Source organism: Drosophila ananassae, chromosome 2R (assembly GCF_017639315.1).
Source record: "Drosophila ananassae strain 14024-0371.13 chromosome 2R, ASM1763931v2, whole genome shotgun sequence".
NCBI classification, from domain to species: domain Eukaryota; kingdom Metazoa; phylum Arthropoda; class Insecta; order Diptera; family Drosophilidae; genus Drosophila; species Drosophila ananassae.
Window position 1 is genome coordinate 5,878,423 of NC_057928.1, and position 21,715 is coordinate 5,900,137.

The 21,715-nt window shown below is 43.2% G+C and overlaps 3 protein-coding genes and 1 long non-coding RNA gene across 4 annotated transcripts in view; 2 read left to right on the forward strand and 2 right to left on the reverse strand.

Annotated features, from left to right (window-relative positions):
- Window positions 1–9,928, reverse strand: part of LOC6493808 (tyramine/octopamine receptor) — a 29,135-nt gene extending 19,207 nt beyond the window's left edge. The window contains exon 1 of the mRNA XM_001958442.4: window positions 8,852–9,928. The gene's annotated coding sequence lies outside the window, so the exon portion shown is untranslated. The remainder of the gene's footprint in view (window positions 1–8,851) is intronic.
- An 888-nt stretch (window positions 9,929–10,816) lies between these two features.
- Window positions 10,817–11,056, reverse strand: LOC123257040. Its single transcript, XR_006506965.1, has 2 exons — window positions 11,004–11,056; window positions 10,817–10,945 (listed from the first exon to the last, which is right to left on the reverse strand). It is a non-coding gene; the product is annotated as an uncharacterized LOC123257040 (long non-coding RNA).
- Window positions 11,057–16,436: 5,380 nt separating this feature from the next.
- LOC6506137 lies at window positions 16,437–16,773 on the forward strand. Its single transcript, XM_001958441.4, has one exon. The coding sequence runs from the start codon at window positions 16,470–16,472 to the stop codon at window positions 16,704–16,706; it is 237 nt and encodes a 78-aa protein (XP_001958477.1). The 5' UTR covers window positions 16,437–16,469; the 3' UTR covers window positions 16,707–16,773.
- An 875-nt stretch (window positions 16,774–17,648) lies between these two features.
- Window positions 17,649–19,927, forward strand: LOC6506139 (glucose-6-phosphate 1-dehydrogenase). The gene has a single exon (XM_001958440.4). It carries the CDS (start codon window positions 17,857–17,859, stop codon window positions 19,465–19,467), a length of 1,611 nt encoding a protein of 536 aa, XP_001958476.1. The 5' UTR covers window positions 17,649–17,856; the 3' UTR covers window positions 19,468–19,927.
- Window positions 19,928–21,715: the final 1,788 nt, after the last annotated feature.

The window sequence follows — 21,715 nt, forward strand, 5'->3', positions numbered from 1 at the left end:
TTTAAAGCGCCATAACATTTCAAGACCAAAACACAGCTATGATGAGCCCACATCAATAAAAAAATGGGAATTCTTGGTCCTCCTAAAAGAGGAGAGTGGGCGTGGGCCATGACTTCCACATCAGCGCGTCCGTTGACAGATTTTCCCTTATTTCAGCAGCTCCAGCGTCTTGCTCTGTTGCCGGGCACTTGAAGCGCAAATAATTGAAATTAATAAATTGAATTTAATTGAAAAGCATTCAGAGCCGACTCGGAGAGCTAGCTCTTCGATGGGGGCCCGAGCACCAGGCCTCGAGTCAATGAGTTGTGCATTTTCCAGTTCCATTTTCGTTTTACTTTCCCCAGCTGTGACTTGGCCAGGCTTCCCCCCTCTTCCAGGCCACTCCGCCTGGCTTTCAATTTCCGCTGCATAAATCTTTTGGCGCCGAGCACTTGCGCGTCGAACGCAGAGGGACGAGGCTAATCGTCAGTGAATATTTCGTTTGGCCTCCCAGCTTGGCTTTTCTTGCTTCTGACCATTTGATTTTTTGGTTTGGGTTTATGGCTGGCGCCCCTTTTTCGTTCCAGTGCATTCTACTCCCTGCTGTTGTTGCAGAATTTCTGGCAAATTGACCAACAAAGCATTAGCAAACACGGGATCCCGAACCTTGGGCTTGTTTATGCGGCTTCCTAAGTGCAACATTTGCACAATGCAGCCTCGACAGAATGAGAAGAACACTTTTAAAGAAATATTGTATTTTCGGTAAACGGTTAAAGATTTTTAGTTGGGACTTGGGGATTTAAGTGCTTCCTTGAACAGCTGGCCCCAGGCTGGATTATTGATTTGACAAAGGGCAGTGGACTCAATTAGTTGGCTGTGATTGATGGTTGAAAACAAGAGAAATGGCAAACAGAAACATATCTGAAGGGGGTGGGGGATTAACTTAATTTCTAAGCTTTTCTGCTATAATTCGCGAAAGTTGTTCGGCAAGTTTCGAGCTTATTCCCAATGCTCTGGCTTATTTAGCCTATTAACTGCTGCAAATAAACAGTCTTAAAGCGAATTCAGGCGCAATATGATACATAATCTGTGCCCACTTGGAAACGCCGCTACTTCCGCCGCTTAGAATTCGGGTTATATGGTACGTTCGCGCGCAATCTGGTGACTCGAATGTCCTGATGATTGCCTTGCTTGACGTCACTCTGCCGACATTTTAATGGCTTAATTATAACCTTTTTGGCAAGAGTTCCGGCCTCGTCCCTGTATTAATTGTGGCAGCGTCTCGAATATCCTGCCGCTTCTGTTGATTTATCTGAAAGCATGTTTCATTAATCGCCCGAGCCGGGTGCGTCGGTGAATTATTGGCACACTCGGCCCATGGCACACTCGCGCTCGACAGGTGGAGCAATTGATGGCCCCAGAAAGCATCATAATATCTGTCCCCTACACAAGGCCCTCCAAGATCCAGCCCCGCCCGGCAGAAGCATGTGGTTCGCAATGGCGGCGACAAAAGCGCCTTGCCAGGAAATTTGGCAGACAGGCAAAGTTTTTCTCGAGGCTCGCCGGAGAGACAAAAACTTGAGCCTTAGTCCTTGAAATTGCTGCAGCGGCATACCCTGAGCCCCTTATTTTTAGATAAGACCCTGCCGAGTCTTCCATTCACACTCCTCGGGAGCTTAGGCCCAAAGACTTTGCCAAGTCCTCAAATTAGAATTTCTCTAATTTTGGCTAACTTGGTAAGGAATGGCATTTCGGATAGCAGACGTCTAGTATTTTTTGCCTTTTTTGCCTAAAAATGTTATAAGGGGATTCTACCATTCAGTGCTTATTACAATCCTGTAAGATGATTCAAATTGAAGTCAAAGGGTGTGAAAAGCTGAGCCAACAACTGTAGAACAGCTCTCTAAGTCTATAAATCCTTAACAAGAATTTTTCAAATAAATGTAAATTTATTTTTCAGGAAACTCACTTAGAAACTTGCACTTAAAACATACTTCAATATGAATGTTTTATTTTTGTGTCAAGTCCAATTTCCTTTATGGTTAGCTAAGCTTGGCTAAATTAAAATCAAACGCTTGAAGAATACCTGAAAGTGTGTGATTGATGAGGTGGGGGCTTCGAGCTTAAGGGCGGGAGCTGTTCACTTTGATTGCAGCCGCGGCTGATGTGCAAATCATTTTCTTATTTGCCTTCTCTTTTGGCCAAAGTCATTCAACACACGCCAGCATTTTAGGAGAAATTCTTTTCTTCTCCTGCTCGTCATCATCTCCATCAACATCGTCGTGTGACATAAGTTTTGGTGGAGCCGTCGAGGGAAGTTCGGTGGGGATTGGGTGTTTTTGGGGGGCCTGGAGGTGAGGCTGACGGTGGCATCCACCCCCACGTATGCCAGTCAAAAATGCAGTCATGCGTAGCTCAATTTCTTTCACTTACCCCGCCAAACGCGATGTCTTTGACATTTAAATAAACCGAAAATAGCGCAGACGGAACCGGAAACTTAATTGCAAATATAAACAGTTGAGGAAAGTGCTACAGAAACTGCAACACTATGGGCGGAAGGAAGTCGCTGACTTGCGCTGATCGCTGTGAAATTAAATATATTAAAAATCCTCATTTCGCATTCTCTGACTCCCATGGCCAATTGACTCTGCAGTGGTCGCAAATGAACCGCCTGATTGTCTTCGTTGAGACTCCACGCCCATCCTGCCGCGACTCTCGGCGGAAAGGTGGCAAAGTGCTTCATTCCGTCCGATAATCAGCTACATTTATATGCGGCAGCAAGCTCCGAGGAGCGCTGCCAGCTGCCGACATTTAAAACGAACATAAATTAAATCATAAATTGCAACAATTTCCGGTGAAAAACGCTTGCTGGAGCAGAGCGCGAAAGCGCCATTGGAAATGAAGGTCGGGGGAAATCGAAAGGGAAATGATTTTTCAATGGCTGGTAAATAATTATTGTTCTGCCAGGCTCCTGCTTCTGCGGCTCCTCTATCCAATTCCAGGTCTCTGGGGCTTGCCTCGGTCTTGTTTTTCAAAATCCAATTAAACGTCAGACTAAAAGTGTCGATGGGCGGGATGGCTGGTTGTGACAGCTTGTTTTGGCCGAGGATTGGCCAGGATGGCAGAAAGCCAAACAGCCAGTCAGCCGGCCATTGTCTAACCCACTCAAAGAGGTGTCGCTTGTCATCCTGCGAACAAAGCCGTAAAAAACAACAAGCTTGACTATATAGATTCTCAGCGAAGCATTTTGATTTCCAAGCTGCTCTTTTTAGCAATTGTTGGGGTGTCACCGAGGGATATTTTATATATAAAACTTATAAATTTGAACAAAAATGTTTGGTTTATAGGATGAACTAGGATCTTGTAGAGTATCTGCCCGGTTCTCCATCTTTCCTACACGATGACATTCCATAGTTTGAAGTGCCACGGGTATTTTGTGGCCTATTCATTGGCTGAGTGCCTAAATCCATGGCAACCATGGGCCTGTGATAAAGCAGAAGCCTTCACACTGAGACACCCAGTGGCTGTCAAAGGATTGACCTTGTCCTTACCCTCTGCTCCTTGCCCTTCGCAGCTGGAGCTTGGGTGTATCCGAGGCGCTTTGTTTATGTGCTTTGGCTCGGTAAGCGGGTCTCTGATTGCGGAAATTAGCTGGCTTCTAGTCCCTATCTGGCGTGTGCCGTGTTGTTTTCTTTCCACTTGATGAATATGCATGCCAGCCATTGTGGCCCATCTGCCGTTGCAACGTTGGTGGCGCAACTGCCTCACCTTGGCGGAAGCCAGATGGCTGGCGGAGTTTGTTTGGTTTACGGCGCTGCGGTTGGCGGGGGCGGCGTTGCGGGATTGCGGTTATTAAAAGTGTCAAAAGCGTGCAAATAACGATGACAGCAACCAGAGCAATTTCAGTTAATGTCTTTCTGGTGCGGGTGAGTAATGTCATCCAGGTGTCAATCCTGTGGCTGTGGCTCGCTTTAAGGACGAGCATCAGATTTAATTGCCTCTAAACATGGGCGTTTTGGCATTTTTGACAAAGATTAAAGAGTTTTTCATGAAAGTTCATGTGATAATTACTTATTTTAAATTTTAATTGGAGGGAAATGGTACATGACACTAATTTATTTGGTAAAATTATGCACTATCGTTAAGTCTGGATGAAATGAAAAAAGTTAACTCAAGTTCTCTATTCTAAAATTTAATCTAACTTAACAATACATAACTGCTCCTTAAAATTCGAAAACAAACTCGAGCCCACATAATAATTTCCAAAAACCGACAGACTGCTTGGCAATAAAGTAACCGGAAAGATAAAAAACTTCAAATGATAGTGAAACAAAAGAGAATATTATTTAATTCAAACTTAATTTCTAGTAACTGTAGAGGTCGCCACGGTCGCACATTCAAATACCTTTCTTTTTCTTTCAATTAGCAAAGAAGCAAAAATGAACACTCATTAAAAAGGCAATTATTGTGTCGTTCTGGTATAATATTCGCCCGGAATCTCTTTTTCTGTTCTTCTGAAGGTCTGAAAAAGGTGAATAAAGCTTGGCATTTTGATAATGTTTTTATTAAAGGCAAAGCTTTAATTGGTTTGCCAGAAAATACTTTTTGTTTTCTTTTCAAAATAAAATGCAGTAAAAACAAGTTTAAACATTGGGAAGAATCGGCTACTACCAAAAAGTCAAGAACGGTGCTGTGCTTATTTTGAATTTGGCTGACACCGCGTGTGTTTTAGGACTCGGAATAGGCTCGAAAATGTGAATAGACTTGGAGAGGCGGGCGGGGAACCCCAGAAGGCCATTGAGAATGGGGGCAGGGAAGCGTCGGCTTTTTGCATTCACATTCCAATTTCATTTCCGTTCTCATATTTGCAACAAATTAAGGTGCCTCCGGGCCCGAAAAGCCCTACATAAAGCCCACATGGTTGGGCGAATTTAGCGAAATTTTCATGCGTCTGCCTTTGGTTTTATGGTTCGCGTTAATAGGTCCTGGGAAGCATGTAATTAAAAGTCGGATAAGTGCACAAAGGACTCCTTTTGTTAGGCTTTGCCCAGGCAATCAAAAATCGCTACCCAATATCAAAAGGTGCAGTGATATTATAACAAGCTTAAGGCCGTTTCTTTTGTCTCCTTTGCGCGAAATAAATATGTATTTCTGCGAGCCAAAGAATGAGCAAGAGGGGCGGCCAGGGATGCGGCTGATGAGATGCCTTTGAATGCAGCTTGACAGTGCCGCGGTGGTGCATGTACTCTGCCTCGCTGCACTCCCATCCCCATTCAACGCCCATCCCCACCCTTCCGTTGGGGAAAATGCAAAAGAAAGCGGCGAAAAGCAGATGCTGTCGTCGCGACCAAGCTGAGTGAGTGATGTGGCAACAATTTTTTATGCGCGTCCAGCAAACAGCAGCTACAGTGCGTATTGGCTAAGTTGTGCAGCCCCAATGAGGCGTAAATAATCCGATCAACGGGAAAAGAGCGGCCAGCGGTAGCTTGCTAACAGTCGGCTTTAAAAATTTCTCTTAAATGTGAGTCATTTTCTTGCGTCTTCAATAAATGCATTTTCCTGAGCGCCCTACTTTAGTTCGTTCCACTGAATGTTATATGCATCATCTTCAGTCTGGCGCGCTTGTTCACACAATCTAAAAGCGAGAAATTAAAATCTTAGAGCAGCAAATTGTGCGCATTGAGGCGACAGGGCCAGAAGCGTCCAAAACGGGCTAAAACGGATGAGAGGTTCAGGGACTAATTGAGGAGCCCGCACATGAATTGGACTGGCCCGAAGGCTGGTGATTAATGAATGATTTATGCGCTAGAAAGTGTGTCGTAATTATCATATTATGCAAATTGAGGAAACCAGCAGAAAAACATTATTTTTGGCTAAACAAGGGGGCGGAGAATCCAGATTAAGGCATGTCAGTCAGGCTGTGTTTTCAATTAAAATTCGGCACGCTCCATTTGGCCCAAACCATAGCAGTCGGCTGATAAGCGGCAAGTTCGTTTCTTAGCCCTCATAAGTATGCAAGGCCACTGGCTTACTTTTTTTTTCCTCCAAAAGCACCGAGACAGTCAATGTTTAATAATTGCTTTGTTGTAATTAAAACTTTTTGTCAATATTGAGGCAACGGAGAAGGGCTTTTGGTAAACAACATTGCCCAAAAATACCAATTGTCGAGGGCACAGCTCGAATAAATGATTTCACTATTGATACCCCCTACTATGTTTTCTCAAAATACAATTTTAAAGATATTGCTTTGAGTTGCACAGCCATTTTCATATATATTCAACCTATTAGACTTCCAAACGACATGAACCTAACGAATTTTGGCTTGGGAAAGCGATGAATGGGCGACATGTATTAGAAATAAAATGGGAAAACGGCAATGCTGGCTCGGAGTGAAAGGGGTTCTTGCTAATTTGTATCCGTATTGTGGTCGAGTGCATGTCGAGAAAGCCAAGCCACCGAAACCGAACAGATCGGATCCGAGGAGTCGAGCTCAGTGCCTGAGCACGTACTGCTGGCCAAAAAGCAGTGAGCCGGAACCCGGAGCTGAGCTCTGGTATAGCCCTGACGAATCGCATTATTATGCAAACCGCAGCCCAAACTTTCCCTACTTTTATTTTACTCTACTCTCCTTTCATTTCCTGTGAATGTTTTTGGCTCTTAAAATAATTTTCATCACGCCCGCTGATTGATTGATTGGTAGATGGATGTCCCCGGCCCGTTCGGGCCATTCAATTAAATGAGTGCATTAAGGCCGATGTGCATCGAGGAGGTCGGTATTGTATGTAGATTGCCTGCTCTATTGAATTTATTTTAATTGTGGTTATTGGGAGTGCCGAGCTACCACGCGAAGGAAAATAATTAGCTGGTGAATCAGTATATCCACCGTGGCGTATGCGTGATGGGGGGAATAATGTTCTGCCATCGACGAGTCGCTGGGGCGAGTAAGTAGCTCGCAAACACTCGATAAGCCAGAAACAAATGCTTGTTTAGTTTATGGATGACTTTCCAAACAATTGAATGGATTAGCTGCGGCCGCGGGGCGTATACGCGATGTTAAATAGGAATATCATGGATTTATTTGGAACACCTATTGATGGAACGGCTGGGGCGCAGCGGGAGCCGCTTCATTTCCCCACAGAGTACACAACGAAATTCATTCATTAAATCACCGATGATTTCACTCGTAATGCAGATGAGCCCGAACAACTTGCAACTTAATTTGTATATTTAATTATTTTTCAATTACCATTTTAATTGATTTATAGGACAACATCATTTACCATTCCGCAGCCAACCCGGGCGGGCTCCAACGTGTCATTAATTTCGGTTGGCAAACATCTTCGGGCGCCAGTGTAAATCATTGTCAGTTTAATTGAAAAGATTAAACATTAAAAATATCAATATTTTATTGATTGTCCAGCGGACTTAACTGCATTAATTTTGATGCCCCAACGAAGGTCTGTCCCTGGGTCTGTGTCTCTGTTTTGTGTGTACTTTTTATTAAATCTCTGTCAAAGGTAAATAAAATGTCACCGCAAATGTTTGCCCCGAATGCAAATGAAATCGCTCGGACCAGATAATAAATGATGGTGTGGACCTTAAAGATAAATTTACCATTCTAGCGGAGCAGAATAGAGTCGGATGGAATTGCAGTCTCATCGATTTTGTACTTTTTTGGGTGTTTGGCTTGCTCAGTTATTAAAGAGTCGCTTAATCAACAGACCCAGGACAACCTAATAAATATGTAAGCGTAAAAACACATTGAAACAAAAGCTTAAAGAGTTGTCGGCCGCTGTGACAGACAAGCAACAAAACACCAACTTGTGAATTATTAAAAATGCTTTTAGAGTTCATCGAGCCGCAAACCGTCGTTGACTAAACGTTGGCCTCCGACCCGATGTCGGGCTGTAAGTTAAGTGCAGCTCATACACATACTTTTATAAATATATATGGGTATATATCCGCATGTTGTTCGTATGGGTTATACGTTTACGCAAACATACGAGCGTACACGTGGATTTGCGTCTGTGTCAAAGTCTTATTGAAATTTTCATGAGACGGCGGTCCGAGCAGATAATGTGGCATGCCTTTTGATTAGATTTTATGTAAATACTTTCTGGGAAGGAGCCGCCACAGACCGCAGACCGCAGACCGGAAAAATCAAATAAATATATAATCATGCGGTTGGCGCGAAAGAAAGCCGCGCTTTTCAAATTGGTATAAATGCGGCACGCACTGGGACAGTCGCCGGGGTGCCTGCCCCAAGGGCGTGTATCTGGGACTTTCACTCCGACTGTGCCCGGACTAGGACTGTTTCCTGAAAGCCACAACATGAAGTGAAAGAATATTCATGTTGCTGAAAGACGAATCGCGGCCCCCGAGAAACACTCGCCCCAACGCCGCGGCCGCCACCTGAATGAACAGCCTTGGCCCAAGAAGTTTTTAGGTGGCCCGCACTTGGGGAGCTGTGCCGTTTAATTAATTAAAGGTGTTCAAATAAAATACGGTGCCGCACTTGGGAAATTTGCCTTTTCCCCCGTTACACACATGTTCCTCTTTGGGCTTCCGAGTGTGTTTCCTTACGAGGTGATTTAGTTATGCCAGTTATTTGTGCGCTTTTTATTCGACAAAAAAACACAAAGGCAGTACGGTGCGGTCAGGTCAGGCAGGGGAAAGGTGAGCTGTTGGGCTTAGGTTACCCCTGTGAAGTGCTCCTTTGATGATTTTTGATTGATTCTTAATTATATTGTAAACATGCTCGCATGTGAATAAAAATAACGAGGAATCTCAGCAGTTGAAAGCATTGTGCGTTTATAAATACATTTTTCGTCTAATAAAATATTTGAATATTTTTTTGCCGTTAATTGCTTACCTGCGAGCTTCAAAGAAATGTTTGCGACGAGTTTCTTGACTTTCTTTGACCTCTTTGTGCTACTGCCACTACACGTTGCACGACTATGTTCGCAGTGGGTGGCTTTTAACGAGGATTGCCACAAATATTATGTTTGACATTTCATTTGATTATGCCCGAGTTGCACTCGCAAGTCATAATTGTTGCCAATTTATTTATTGCACAAGAGCAGGTCCGGTTAATTGGTTTATTTCTGGTTTGGGAGAACTCATTTGAACAGTTTTCGGTTTCTTCACGCTTGCACTGCCACACGAACAGGGCCGGACTAACTTTTCACTGGAAAGTTTGCGGTTGCTTTCTTATTCCTGCGCGTAATGAATCGATGAAGATCGAGAGACAATCGATTCGAATTCAATTTGCGTTGACGTTGTCGGCAAAGTTCTTATTGGCTGGGAAATTGTCACTTGAACTTTTGCGGGAATTTCTCGACCTGGAGCCTGCCGTCTGCCGCCTGGTGCTGATGCTGATGTTGATGCTGATGCTGATGCCTCCGATGCTGCTAATGCCGCATCATCATTATCGTCATCCTCGTTGTCAGAGCCACGGCAGCTTCCGACGTTCGCGTCCACACCCAGCGACGGTTCAACGGAATTAACGGAACTAAGTTCAACTAACGGGAAGCGAAGCCTTCAGACGCCTTCACTCGCCTCTCGGCTGTCGGCTCTTGGCACTCGGCCATCCGAACCGAGGAGCGTCGCCCTTCGTCGCCGTCGGAAAAGCAGTGCAGCGCTCTCTTAGGCCCGCTCTCTTAGTTGCCAAACTGTTGATTCTGCTCGTAGCGCGGAACGCCATTAAACTGTTGGGAAGCCGCCAAAATGGTTGAAGCCTGCAACATGGCTTCCAGTCACTTAAGGGACTAGGCAATATTTATGTCTAACCATTTTTAGAATTTCAATGGTATTTAAGCACACAGCGCTTGATATATTAAATATATTTTCAATCATTTGAGATTACGATTTTGTCATTGCCGATACTCAATTGTGTATTATCATCTATTAAAAAATACTTTTCAAACGTGTAGTTGACGTTAAAATTCTGTGTTCCTTTTTAACCTATTTTTTTTGCCGCATTGTGATGTTTTTAAAATTTATGTTTTTTTTTCCAAGTTCTTTGAATTAAGGGTCAAAGACTATTTTATCTACTAGCAGTACCCTGCCACGTTTCGCTGTGGCATATTGTTGTTGCACGCATAAAAAATAAGTCAAACAAAAAAGAATAATTTTCAAATTAATTAAATTCTGTAATACTTGTGGGTATACAATATTCTTTGTTTCTCCTCCTTAATCATTCATTATTATTTCTGTATTTTAGTACATAGGTTGCTCTTCACTTAAGCACCTTGTGATACACGACATTTTTTGTTTTATTATCAGGCGCAAAAACAAACAACGCAGATGGTCTTCCGACCCGAGAACATGCCACGTATAATTGACCATGGGAAAAACATGAATGTTCTAGATTTAAACCACAAACTTTTAAGGATTGGCCTTGTGATTTGTTGATTGTCATGGCAAATGCAAGACGTATCGGAAATTGAAGTCTTTTAAATTCAAACGGCATATCGGTTGGGATCATCGGGATCCTCGGAATGAGAACTTCCTCACCTTTGAATTTTCCTATCATTATCGTAGCGTAAATTACATTGTTCATCAATTTACTAACCACCAAACGCGTACCGTTGCACAGTTTTCGTTGGTTTATGTTTCGAAGCATGATTACTACGGAGCCAACCTTTAGGCGTAAATTGTGCGGTGGTAAGCCAGGCACGTCCAAAGAGTTTAAAAATTCAATTGGATAGTTGGTGGCTTCATCTTCATTTGTGACGCAGTCAATAGATTTGAATGAATGCATTGTTCCAATGATCTTATTTTGAATTATGTAGTTCAGGTCATCTACATCTTTATTCTTAGCCGCTAAAATTGCTCGCTCACTCAACCATTCATTATTTTTGTAGTTAGAAATAATATTTGGAAATACATTGTTGATAAGTTCGTCTTTTGATGAGACAAAATTACAGAAATTATTTGGAAATGATATTAAACCGCTCGATTCTATCTACAAAATAAAAACCAGATTCTTTAACTACATTCTATGTAAGTACAAAAATAAATACCTTAAATGTCGGATTAAAACCTCCTTCTTCGATAATGTCTGCCCCAAATGACGTCATTTGGAAACAACTATTGTATTTTCGAGTATTTGCAAGAAAGTGGCGTGATTCTTGTGTTTCGCCGCAAAGCAATGAATACAATGGCTCTTGTGGCGGAGTCAACACTGGCAATTTCACTTTACCATTAACGCAGCATAATCCAGGCGTTTCTCCGGAAAACTTTAATGCACCACAATACTCGCAAACAACGTCCATTTGCCCAATGCAAACGCTAGGATGCAAGCTGTAATCATTGCTGCAATCGTATCGAAACGCAGCTCGATTCAAATCAGCTAAATATCTGCGTCGCAAATTGAAATCTATTTGAGAAGCACGAAGTCGAGCCATACTATTGCGGCGCTGTTCACGTGCAATTTCTCGTTCTTCTTCAGTCCTTTCATATGCAATATTTTGTATTGTTCTTGCATTACGGCTTCGTCGGGAAAGATTCGACCGTCTTGGTCGCGGCATTATTAATTAAACTTCACTTCACTTCAATCCACTTGTTAATTATTTATTTAATAGAAATAGTTTTAATATTGATTTCAGCGCAACACAATCTTTTTGGTTCGTTGTTAAATTTGAGAGCCTGACTATGAATTTGACTTCGTTTGTAACTGATTTGACATTTTCTTCTTAGCTGTCTGCCTAAATAAAAAAGTATGGGCCAGGGAGGAAAGGGAGGAACGCTGTCGAACGGGACAAAAAGTATCCTATGTCCTTCTCCTGGCTCTAAGCTACCTCCCTACCAATTTTCACTCAAATCTGTTCTTCCGTTCTTGATTTATAAGATGTGTAACATAAAACACGTTGTTCTTTTATATATATAGATTTTTCTCTAAAGTATTAAAATTTGTTTACTTGGAAATCTTAGAACAACATTTTTCGCGACGAGGCCAAGCTGATCCGCCACTTTAAAGATGCTATTTTGATATTAAAAAAATAATAATTGTTAAAATAATAAAATACCAGTAAACGATCAAAATAAGAAGCTCGTATGATTTTTTATATTCCCACAATAAATATTGGTCTATTTAGACCAAAAAGAACAAAGTTACCTTAAGTCTTTTATTTTTTTTAGTTTTTGGGTTCATCCATGCTTGTTTTCCCATTATTTAAAATAATTTGTTATATATTTCTAAACATTCAGATGAACAAGCTATTTTGCCCATTGTTTTATAACAAAGTTTTCATATTTTTATAGAACCCTCCAGTTTTAATTATTTTGTAGTATTCATATATTCATATTTTGTAAAAGTTTAGGCAGTTGAATTTGATTTCAACAAAGCCAAAAGTTCCAGTAATCATTTCCATAAATTATTGTGTTGCAACTTAGTAGCCCTAGTCGGCCAGCCCTATTTCTTGTTCAAAAGAAACATTTCTGCACAAAAACTCCAGATTTGCCTTTGTTTTTGTGCGATTTTCATCTTTCGTTCTTGAAATTTATTGGGCTTGGGTGATAAAAACCTCTTATATCAGAGTAAGCTGCAAAAGTGACAATTCACATCAGACACTCATGGCTGCAGGACCTGCAGTCAGATGTGTGTTGTTGTTGTCAGAATGTTCCATTTTATTTGCCTCTAGGTTACAACAATAATTGTTTGTTGAGGCTGCTGCTCAAATTATTGCCTTGGTGCTTCTGAAAACTCAATTATCCTGGAGAGTTGGCCTGAAAAGATGAAAAGTTCTGCCCGGCTAATGTGAGCTGCCACCTTGTTTTTCCCATTTGACCAGCCGGATGTAGTCCAAGTCCCAGTGTTGTGGCTCTGGCCTCCCTTGGTCGCTGTCAATTAAAGTTTCAGCAGTTGCATGCCACATCAAATTATCTTACACACGCATATACATCGGCAACAGTGACAAAAAGCATATGTCATGGAGAGTCCTGGTCCCACTGCTATTCGAAAACTTGACTCGAAAATTGGGCTTCTGAGGGGAAAAGTAATCCCATCCTATTGCATTTTGCTTAAAAGTTTAAATCCTTTTATCTAAGTCCTGATTTACTCTCTCATGTCCTCCAATCTGGGTCACCTTACTCCCCCACCTTACTTCGAAAGCAATTACTTTTCATATTTTAATAAGTAAGGTATCTCAAAGGACAAATAAAATAATCCTTTGCCGCATTCCATGGAAAACTCAATTATTGTCCTCAATTGATTTAAACATTTTCCTTAATTTCATCCTACGGCCATGAATAATTTATGTGGCTTTGTACTTCAACCACCCATCCCCACGAATATGATTTATTTTCGAGATGAAAAAATAGAAAATGGAAAAGTAGCAAATTACAATGGAGCGGATCGATAGTTGGCCAATGCACAGCGTTTATACGAGTATGCATATGCATTCTTTATCCCCGGCCTCATCCGAATGCATGTATTCGGTATCTTGTGTCTGTTTTATTGTTGCTGGGTCCCGATTGTGTTTGTTGTTTGTTTATGGTACAAATGAATTGGCATCTTTCGAATACTTTCGGTGTGCCAGCCCTGCGGAGCCCACCCAGCCCACATCCCCCATGCGATTCCCTGTATCCTTTTGTCCCATTTACCCTCCAGGATGCTCTTTTTCACTGCATAATCGCCGCAGAGTTGGTTGCCTGCTTGTTTGCTGTTTTGTGTTTTGGGCTGCCTCGCTGTTAGCCTGCGAGGGTTCTGGCAATGCATTGAACCAGAAATATGTAGATATGCCAATGAGTTTCTTTCACTTTGCCCCTTTGTTGTATGCCGTTGTGTGCTTTGCGCCTATAAGTGTGCCACACAACTGCCTGTCAGCAGCTCTCGGCCCGTAACTTTCTCCGCCCGAGGGATAATGGGCCAAAGTCATGATGGCAAACCGAACTGTTGGGCTATTCCATTATTTAACTCCTTCCGCTTACCAGCTTCAAAAGTAACCCGTTGGGCTCGTTATGCCACAACAATCAATGTTCTGTTATTTATTGATTTTTCGACTCTAAGTGGGGCACTGCTTACTAACCTTTCCCAACAATTTTCCCCGGAAACTTAACTGGCCCGAACTCTGGACGTACAAAGGACTCTGGACGCACAAAGGTCAACTGTCTATTAAAAGGTCAGCTGTCAACTGCCAACCTGCGGGTCGGAATTTTAAATTATCCAAGAAATTAATTACTTTAACAGTCCTGATGGCTTTCGTGGAAATTATTTTTTAAATTTACCTCCTACAGACATACATTTTTAAACAGGCATGGCATGTTTTACTTGTCAATAGTATCAGCCTCAGACCCGAAAACCGCTTTTAATGGGATCTCTTAAACCTCGAGAGCCCGGGGCGCGATTGAGTGACAAACAAATGGCGGGATTCCGATGCAAACAAATCCTGCTTCTCTTGATAAGTGGAAGCAACGGAATCCGCTTTCGTGGCTGCGGAATCTCATAAAAGATTGGCCACAAAAATGTTGACCTCCCAGTGGCGGCGCCCTTTAATTATGCGAACAGGGATTTCTTTCTTTTGGCTTCTTTGTGCGTCTCGTTTGGGGCGGAGATGCTGAATTTGATGGCAGTTGGCCAAAGGAATTCCATTTGGCCTCGATGCAATAAAACAATTTAATTAAATTTTATGTGAGCCAAGTGAAAGTAAATGAAAGCAAATAAACCACAATAAACTCGTAGCAGATGGCACATATCCCGGGTTCCCCAATCCATCCCGTATCTCCATGTGGCAATTATGAGCTTAATGGTGTGTCCAAGTCCGTCGTCTTGACTTTCGCCCTGTGCCCCCTACCCTGCGCCCTGCATTTTCAATTTGACACAAACTGTCACACATCATCGGAGCAGTAGAGGGACCTCCCAGCCTAGATCCGCTCCCGACCTGTTCATGGTCACTTAAAACTTTGGCTTTAAGCAACTGTTTGCCAAATATTTCATTCTACTTCCTCAGTTCCTGTGTGTTTGTGATTTATGCATGTGTTTAAAATGCTTAGTCTGTGCATAAATCGTTGGCAAAGTTCCGGCCTCGGCTGCTCCTTCTTTCGGCTTCCTGCCCCATCTTAGCCCAGTCCTAGCTAGTTTGCCTAGGTCATCCATCCGGTGCTCTTCCCATTTCGGGCTCATTGACCACTTTTGTGTTTGTGTTTATGTTCTGGCCTAGAAAATTCCATTGTTTGCTGATTGAAATTGACTTTCAAGAGGCGCCTAGGCGACGACCCCCGCTGAAGCCAATAAGAAATGAGGGTAGAAATGAGTTTTGTGGGATACTGAATGGATCGAAATAAGGCCGTGTGATTCATAATCAAAATAATTCAGCTGTTTGAGCTACTCCCCACCATACATTACAATAAGCAAGGGAATGCTTAGTATGCTGAAACACAAATATTTTGGCCGATCATTTCCCCAGATGAATTATACAAATGACAATACAATAACCTTTAAATATTTTAGGATTTTTTAGTCCCACATGCTGTTTACTACCCAACAATGCTCTTAATAACCTCACTCATTCATCGTCACGCATTTAAGTTGATTTACTTTCCGATTATTCCTAATACGACTATGGCCAATTAATCATCAGGTTCAGCACACACAAAATGGAATCTATCCAGGGGATATCTGTCCATTGAGGACTAGGCTTATGCAAATGCAAGACTTCGACCTCAATTAGTTGTAAATACAAGCTTTCTTGACCAATGCTCCTTCATGATTATGGCAGAATAACAAGTATACGCCAGGTGTGCCTGGAATGGCTAGAACGGATGTATCCCAGCTAACATTCGTAAGACGTTTTTGTGTCAAGGGTGCTTAGGGTTTGTTCGCAAACAAAGCCAATTAGCAAAGCCAGTGGCAACAGCAGACACATGAAGTTCAGAGTAGGAAGGACTTTGCTTCCGTCTCCTGGCGACTAATCTGTGCTTCGATGAAAACGAGTTTCGCAGTCACGTAGCTGGACAATGGGATGGGATATCAATGAAAGTGAAAACGACATTGTTTAGATATAATATGGATAGTTCAATTGATAAACCTATTGCTAAAAAAATCGTAAAAACTTACTTCGTTAGTCACAAAAAAAGGTTTCATGGTGTAGGAATTTCTTAATTAATCTTCCATATTGTATAATTTTCTTATTTAATGTATGTATATTATTCTAAACGCCAGCAATGAACTGGGTATCACCTAGTCGATAAAATCGACAATGATCTCTAATAGGTGGAACTAAATAGTGCTATCTTCAGCTTAGTTGATATTACAGAGAAATATTTAATAAAATTTTGGACACACTATTTAAAATCTGAAAATTCCATTTATCTTCTAAGCCTGAATAAAAAATATAAAATAAAAATTTATAATCATGCATTACCATAAATAAGATCAATAAGTACCGTGAAATGTCACTAGCTTAACTTCATTGGCTACACTTTACGAGTGTAATATAAAGAATTTTACGTGTTATTATTAAGCTTATTATTCCCGAATCCTTACAGCTATGAAGATCTTCTTGCTGAGCTTGTGCATCGTCACTATATTGCTGCTCGTTTGCAGTTTTTCAGTTGAAGCCGCACCCGGAAAGTGTAAGCCACCTCAGAAATGGAATGCCAAGGCGAAAAAGTGCCTTAAGCCCGGCAAGCCCGCTGGAAAGACAACGGCTGCTGCCAGTACAGCAGCAGGAGATACAACGGCGTCGGCGGCGGCAGATCCGGCAACCACGGCGGCTCCGGCCTAAAAGTATCCTGGCTAATGACCTTAAAGGCTAATAAAGATGGGGAATAGTGTTCCACCTAAGCAGGGAATGGGGCTGTCGTCTTTGGTCTCGTTCTTTTGATTGTGTCTTGGGCCCCCTCTCTGATGGCTTAATGGAGGAATTTCTTCTTTTCGAATGCACTTTCCACACACGAAATTTAATGATGACCCGAAAGAGAAGCATCAAGGGTGGCGGAGAAATGCAATTGCAATCGGAGCGTCTGACTATTAGCTGTCTTCGCATGTGTAAAGGAGGTGGGAGTGCCTTGAATCCCAGGAGCCAAAGGATTTCGCTCCTTGCTGGCACTCAAAGGTGGCTCAGGGAATTTGTAATGATTGAATTTGAATTGCCGGGCAAACGGATGCAACAGCATCCCGGCTAGAAATTCGTGTGAAACTCGAGGATTCTCTTGCCGGCATCTTTGGTTCCAAGCTGCTTCCCTGGTCAGGCATCCGTTCTGCCTCCCGCCGGGCTCTGCCTTTAAGCATCACTGCCTTAGCGAAAACCATTTTATTTGGCAGAGCTAAAGCTCTCTGGAATAAATAAAAACACATACCAAAGATGCCCACTTCAAAGGGTCGTTCTAAGAATGTAATATACCCTTTAAAAGGATATATTTTATGTAGAATTCTTTAAAAGCATTGCCCATGTTGACCCTTTTTAGAAAAATTTCCTGAAAAGCAATCTATAAGGTGCTCTAGTACTCCAAAAGTTTAAAGGCTTGCCTAAAATAATATGTGTAATTTTAAATATCTGTTTACACTTGAGAAGAGGTAAGTTACACAGAGAGTTATGTAATGTATTATAATAAAATTATAATTTATACATTTTTGGGAGCTTCACAAAAAGAGTTTCGAACCCCACTAATGTATAATTCGATATGTTTTATTAATCCAACCTTATTACACTAATTCGCAATCGAGTGTATGTTATATATTTAATTATTTTATTGCAAATTCCAATGTATCATTTTACCAAATTATACATACATATTTCAGACGATTCAAAATGTATTGGATAATCAGTTAAATTCTTCCCTCCGACTAGTCCCTTTTTCGTAGAGCTTTCTTTCAGCCAAAAATTTATTCTCCTTTCTGGGTTTAGCTGTCAAAATTGAATAAAATCCTATGAAATGTTACCCATCGATCTCAACAATGAGACCGCCTATTCCATTGTGGTCTTCGGGGCCTCCGGGAAACTGGCCAAGCAGAACATTTTTCCGGTGCTCTGGAGTCTTTACCGGGACAACCGGCTGCCGCAGGGTACCCGAATATATACGTTTTGCAGGACGCCTCTGCAGACGAAGTCGTACCGGCTGCAGGTGATTCCGTATATGAACCTGGACAAGAACCGCGACCCCGCGAAGTACAACAGCTTCTGGATGAACGTGCACTGCGTTCAGGGGGAGTATGACAAACCCGAGTGCTACGAGTGCCTGGTCTCGCTGATGGCCACCCACGAGGTGAAGCACAATCAGACCGTGGCGAACCGGATCTTCTACTTGGCCGTGCCGCTCGCCGTCTTCGACCAGGTGACCCTCAACACCAGCCGGAAGTGCAGCTCTACCACGGGCTGGAACCGGATCGTTGTGGAGAAGCCCTTCGCCCGGGACGACGTGACTTTTCGGTCGTTCCAGTCGTCGCTGTGCAACTGTTACAAGGAGTCGCAGATATTTCTGATGGACCAACTGATGAGCAAGCAGGTATTGCAGAACTTCCTCGCCCTGCGCTACTCCAACCACTTGTGGGGCGAGACCCTCAACAACCGCCACGTGGCGGCCGTGATGATAACGGTGAAGAGTGCGGACCCGGTGCCGGCCAGCCGAGCGGAGTACTTCAACCAGTTCGGCATAATTCGCGACGTAATGACCAACCACATGGTGCAGATGATGGCCATGCTGACGATGGACCAGCCGTACTCCAACAACCCGGAGGAGCTGCGCATCGAGCGCCTGAAGGTTCTGCGCGACATCCTGACACCCAATATGGGCGATGTGATCATAGCCCAGTACAAGAATAACGGAGTTGAGACGGACCCGGACAAGTGCGGCTACACGGAGCACTCATACGTCCCCAAGGACTCCTTCACACCCACCTTTGCCATGGTTGTGCTGCAGATGAAGACGCGGCGCTGGGCGGGAGTGCCGTTCATCCTGCGAGCCGGCCGGGCCCTTAACGACACAAAGGTTGAGGTGAGGGTTCAGTACAAGGCCGCCGACTGTGACTCCTTCCACAGTGATAGCTCAGATGTGCGCAACGAGCTGGTACTGCGCCTGCACCCCTTCGAGGAGGTCTTCATGCGGATGCGACTCAAGCGGCCCGGCGAAGATCTTTGCTTGCGGGAGACGGAGCTGAACCTGCGGGTCGACGATCGAGGACCCCGTGTTCCGACCAGCCTTGCCAGCCTGCTGCTTGACGTCTTCTCCGGCAACCAGTCGCTCTTCATGCGCACCGACGAGCAGTGCGAGATCTGGCGCATCTTCTCTCCCATCCTGTCCGTAATCGACAATGACCGCCCCAGGCCGCTCTTTTACGAGTTCGGGACCCGTGGCCCTATTGCTGCCTACCACAAGGCGGAGCGCGCCGGGTTCCTCTTCTTCGCCTCCGACGAGTGGCACCAGAGTGTGGATACCCTGGCGTACACGGTGCAGAAGAGCAAGCTACTCATTGGGCCGCACACCGGCTTCAAGCCGCTCCGAGCGATCAAGTCCAGGAAGTCATCGAAACGGGAGACTCGCTCCTAGTCCCCTGGCGGAGAGGACTAATAAAGTCAACAACGAAAGTTTTTTAATTAAACCAGTGGCACTGCCGGCTGGCCCAGTTGGCCTCCTTGGTGCCCCTTGGTTCGACAAAGTCAAGCTCATCAACACATATTCGTTGTTGTGAACTGCAGTTTGTTGGCGGTGTGGTTGTTCTCCCGGTCGGGTATAAATAATATGCATGATTTGGCCATTGTCCCTTGGCCGCACTGGAGGCCCCAAAGAGTCCATCGATGGAAGCTTTTGGATACTCTGATACTGAGGGATTATGGATAACTCCACTAAATTTGTGTATACATTTTGGTACAAAGGGTCACTCTCTGTTGAAAATAGTAAATACAATTAAAGCGGAGAACTGGCTTCTTTAAAGATGGAAGGAATTTGTTACCAAAAAGTTGTAGCATCCTCTTAGAATTCTATCAATTAAATGATTTTTGTATAGTTATTTTTCTAAAGTTTGCCAAGGAAAAGCTATCCTGCATGCCTCAAATTTCGATATACCAGGCTCAACTTACTTTCAACTTAGTGTATTAACTAGTCCTAGTCGCAGGCAGCTGGTCAGTTGTTTGTTGTTTATTTCTGTTCAACTGGCAAGTTTCCCGGTTCAGTAAAAGTTTCCAATAACTGTAGTATAGCAGTTGATGAAAAAAGTACACATAAAGATATACAGCCCCCGGCGATTGGAAGGGGAAGGGCAGTTTCCAATAGTGAGCAAAGTTACTTTGATTTCTTAAGCGCAACTTTGGCCAAGAAACTTTGAACTGCTCAATCACCAGTCTTTGACTTCTTGTTTACCCCGCAAACTTTGCTGTGGTCACTAGCTCAGTCCGACGATGACTCCGCCCTGATTTGGCCAGTTCTCAGAGCCCACTAAATAATTGTAAACTCATAACGATCGACAAGATATCAGACATGAGTTGTTCAATTAACAAAACTTAAACTTTCAATTGAAGGAGTGATCATATATTTTTCTTTTATCCTTTGGGATTGAAACTTTCAATATTTACTTGGGATGAATACAATCTAATTACCTAATGCACAAAATGGCCACGAACACTGCATTGTTATCCCAAGCTGGCGTTTGCTCAAAAGATTTCCATTGCACGCAATCCGGAAAATATCCGAGACCACTTCCCCATCTTAAAATTCCCTTTTCCTTGTTGATTTTCCATGGCCTTTGTAGGTCTGTAGCTGGCTGGGCTACAAACCCACTCCACACCACCCACGCATATGCTTTGTGTTGTTTTCTTTCCCTGCCGCTTGTTTTCCTCGCTTTTTGCCGGCTCTGCTCCCTTCGGCAGCCAAAAAGCCAAATAAAAAGATTTTCCGCCCCCGCAAGATTCCAGCGCTCTGTGTCTGGGCTATGAAAATCATTAAAAACAATATTGTCGCTTTCAATTGAGATTGCCTTCGGAGTTTATTTATTTTATTTGCCTTTCTGCTGCCTGGGGCGTTTCTTTCATATGGGACTTCTCCTGGCTGTTGTTCCGGGAGGATGTATGTGATTGCCTATTTAATTCTCAATAAACATAAACGGCACAAACGCAAACCGATTAAATCATTTTGAAGGTGCTTTCGAAACAACAAAAACGCCATAAATGCTTTAAAGAGTCAATAATTATCATGAGTTTGGATAATCTCCCAAAGAGGTCATTAAAAATGTCTAAAAGCATTAAGGAGCTATTTTTGAGGACTGGATGAATCTTTTCAATTACCTCAGAGGCTATCGTAACCAGGTTAGTTCGACTTAGGTAACCGTAGCGTAACCCAGGCTGTATCTAATCGACCCTATCCTAGACTCGGGGCGAGACCAATCTTGGTGAATCTCAGTCATGCCGCCCAATGTCAGTTCAAATCCGAGATCTCTCGTATTCCGCTCCCCCAATCCCCCACTCATCCCTGCTCTTCTATACACATATATGACTTGCATCCTTCTATGTCCCTTTCGGGTTCGGACTCTACCATTTCACTTTTTAATACCCCACAAACAGGGGACCAAGCAAACATGCCTTCCACCAGGAAGGGAGCGCTCGGAGTGAGCGGGCGAGCTGGGCAATAAAAAACGAGTCCCGGCTACACACCTAGTGGCAAAAAGGATTTCGTGTTTGGAAACCGTAAAGTGAAATTAAAATGGTTGGGCCAGCGCTGAGCTGGCCAAAGCTCTCCTCCGCAACAAGGACCTTCCCAGGGAATGGGTGTGGGGATGGCGAAGCAAATGGCCAGCGCGCTTACA